General features: G+C 44.5%; 2 protein-coding genes across 3 annotated transcripts in view; one reads left to right on the top strand and one right to left on the bottom strand.

Moving 5' to 3' along the window:
- LOC106942425 (hairy/enhancer-of-split related with YRPW motif protein 2-like) overlaps positions 1 to 404 on the top strand; it is a 7,405-nt gene extending 7,001 nt beyond the window's left edge. The window contains exon 6 of the mRNA XM_015025693.1: positions 1 to 404. Coding sequence (XP_014881179.1) covers positions 1 to 80 — 80 coding nt within the window. The 3' untranslated portion in view covers positions 81 to 404.
- The window catches only part of LOC106942426 (lactoylglutathione lyase-like), a 15,046-nt gene that overhangs the window by 5,135 nt on the left and 6,839 nt on the right, over positions 1 to 3,072 (bottom strand). The window contains exons 3-7 of one of the 2 annotated variants that reach the window (XM_015025695.1): positions 2,627 to 2,709; positions 2,414 to 2,554; positions 1,609 to 1,676; positions 1,430 to 1,519; positions 1,014 to 1,177 (exon numbers count right to left, since the gene is read on the bottom strand). In XM_015025695.1, coding sequence (XP_014881181.1) covers positions 1,089 to 1,177; positions 1,430 to 1,519; positions 1,609 to 1,676; positions 2,414 to 2,554; positions 2,627 to 2,709 — 471 coding nt within the window. In that variant the 3' untranslated portion in view covers positions 1,014 to 1,088. Of the gene's footprint in view, positions 1 to 1,013; positions 1,178 to 1,429; positions 1,520 to 1,608; positions 1,677 to 2,413; positions 2,555 to 2,626; positions 2,710 to 3,072 lie in introns of those variants that run through there. The other variant, XM_015025696.1, reaches the window with a different exon arrangement.

The following is a 3,072-nucleotide window of genomic DNA, read 5'->3' as shown; positions in this document are numbered from 1 at the left end:
TCGCTCTGCCCTTCCTCCCCTCCTCCTCTTCCTCACAGCCCCCCCACCGACCCTGGAGCTCTGAGGTGGGGGCATTATGACCTCTGACCCCGGCAGCACTTCCTGTCCATGTCTGATGGTTGACTGGAACCGGAACCGGAACCGGAACTGCCTTCACATCCGTTTCACTGTTTATTTGTTTCCAGCTGTAATGTGAAATTTCTGCTGATAAATTTCTGAACCGAAATCAGAACCAGCTGAGAAAAAGTTTAAATCCAGAGAAGAAAGTCGCAACAAAATAATGCAGGAATGAAATAATTGTTACCAAAATTAAGAAATAAATTAATTCTTAGCCCGTCTTAGTTTCTGTCTCAGAAAACAAACTTTTCTGTTTTGGGAAAAACATTAAAAGGTGAAACTCTGAATTTGAGGGTATGAATACTTCTGACAGCCTGTTTGGTTTTTAGTTTAAATCACATTAAAGGTGCAAAACGTTTTAAAATAATGATGATTTTCTCATTTTAACGCCTGATGTTTCACCAGGGTGTGAATACTTTATCCACTTTGTTTCCTGCTAATAAACAGAGAATGTGCTGCTAATAGCAGCTAGCATGGCAGGAAGACCACGCCCACTGCAGGTCCACCAATCACAGCGGGCGGGGCTTGTTCTGGTGGGCGGGGCTTGTTCTGGTGGGCGGGGCTTGTTCTGGTGGGCGGGGCCTCTGGTTGAGGGGAACAGATAAAGCTGTAAAAATAAAGTTGATAATTCACTTCATTTTTTGTAATTAAAAAATAAAGTGAAAAAAGTTGTAATAATGACGTTAATGTTGTAATGATACAGGAATAGTTGATAATATGGCAAAAAGTAATTAATAGTCGTAATACTATGAAAACAGATGTAATAACACGAGCATAAAGTCATAACACTATAAGTAATAAAGTTGTGATAACAGCAGTAAACAGAATATAAACGGATCGGCACCGAACAAACGACCCATAAAGGCTGATGGAATAGAAAATAAAACATGACACAGTTTACAGTAAAGCTGCTTCTGGGGCTTTTATTTTGAAAACAAAATAAGGATGAAAGCAAACGTGCCAGTAAAGATTCAGTGGAAGGACGACATGCTGTTTGGACTGAAGATCTTGATCCAGTAGCCGTCAGGATCCCGGATGAACGCCAAGTCCTTCATCTTTCCTGCAGGAACCAACAGAGAAAATGATCCAGCTGATCCGCCGTTTGGATCAGAACTGCTGGGACTGGACCAGCCTAAAAAGGAAATTTACACTGAAATTAAGTTATTTTATGATCTACTATATTAAATTAACCTTGAGCGCCACCTCCTGGAGAACATTTGAAGCCCAAGAACCAAACTGTTAGTTAAATGCCTCCTGTTGCTCCAACCTGAGGATTCATGGAGAATCTGGTCACGTTTTCTCTGAAACTCACCAGAATCTGGTTTCTTAACAAACTCCACTCCCAGCTCTTCAAACAGCCGGCAGGCGGCAGAAACATCAGGAACACTGATGCCGATGTGACCTGGAAGGAGGAAAGCCATCAGCTGCTAGTCGCTAACGTTCAGCTCAGCCTCCAACAGTCCAGTCAAAGGTTAAAGGCAAACTTCTCACCAAATCCTCGCGGCTCCTTGTTCCCGTTATGATACTGCAGCTTTTCATCCGACTCTGAGCCCCAGTTACTGAAGAGAGGAGAAACAAACCAGTTAGCCGGGTAGCAACAAACCAGTTAGCTCTGAAGCATCAAACCAGTTAGCCGTGTAGCATCTAACCAGTTAGCTCTGAAGCAACAAACCAGTTAGCCGGGTAGCAACAAGCCAGTTAGCTCTGAAGCATCAAACCAGTTAGCCGTGTAGCATCTAACCAGTATGTGGGTAGCAACAAACCAGTTAGCCGTGTAGCATCAAACCAGTTAGCCGTGTAGCATCAAACCAGTTAGCCATGTAGCATCAAACCAGTTAGCTCTGAAGTATCAAACCAGTTACCCGTGTAGCATCAAACCAGTTAGCCGGGTAGCAAAGCTCTTCAGAGAAATGGCTGCTCAGTTCAATGTTTTGCTGACCATCTGAAAAGTACGGTGGCCCAGGAGTGACGTAATGCTAAAAGTTGTGCTAAATCGCACTACATGCTAAAATTAAAACTAAGCTAAAATTGAAGTTATGCTAAAATCTTGCAACACAACATCACAAATACGAAACCACGTTTGTGATGAACTTGCCAGCATAACTTGTGCTGTGGATTTCTGCTATTCTGTGTTTTGTTGAGCCTTCTGGGCCACCGTAGAAAGTGGGTCATGTTTCAGACTGGAGCACCCAGTAGAGGTCAGGGTTTAAAGGCTGGGATGAAACCAGTGTGGAAGGACGCTGCAGCCGTTTGAGGTTGTTAAAGAGTGGAAATGTAGGCGTGCATGCTGCGTTACTGCGTGAGCTCCAGCGTTCCCCGGCAGGAGAACGTCCAGGCCGTCCTCTCCAGGCGCTCCGACGGGATCTCCGATTTGCTCTCGTATCCCAGGAAGTAGTGGCTGAATCTCATGGAGGGGAAGTCGATCTTCTGCAGCAACCTGCAACCCAGACAGGAAGTCAACGCCCGACGCCTGCCGCCTTCAAAGACCGTAGGAACTGTGAGCGCTCACGTCATGCCCAGGACTCTGGTGTAGAAGTCCAGGGAGCGGGCCGGGTCCTTCACCCGCAGCATGGTCTGCTGCAGCATGTAGTCCTGGAGAGGAAACCGCTTTACTGCACTGCTGCAAAAACGCTTCATGGACCACAAACGTCCCAGGAGGCAAAACAGAACATTGTTGTTCTGAGGCCTTTTTCACTAATATCATGGTTTAATAATAATGCAAGAACACAAAGATCAATAAACTCTAAAGTCTAATGAACATTTAAAACTGGAGTGGAAAACTTTAAATATCCAGAATAAATAAAACAAATACAATCAACTATGAAATCTCTGAAACAAAGCTATCCTTCAAAATAAAAGAAACAGCAGCAGAATGGGCTCTTTGCACCTAAGGCGTTGACGTCACATCTCCAGGAGCTAATGCGGCTCACTTGTTTCCGCTTTGAGTTTCCATGA

Source organism: Poecilia latipinna, unplaced genomic scaffold (assembly GCF_001443285.1).
Source record: "Poecilia latipinna isolate Pla-1442-1.1 unplaced genomic scaffold, P_latipinna-1.0 Scaffold4266, whole genome shotgun sequence".
NCBI classification, from domain to species: domain Eukaryota; kingdom Metazoa; phylum Chordata; class Actinopteri; order Cyprinodontiformes; family Poeciliidae; genus Poecilia; species Poecilia latipinna.
The sequence above is the reverse complement of the archived record's forward strand: the minus strand, read 5'-3'. Positions and strand labels throughout refer to the sequence as shown.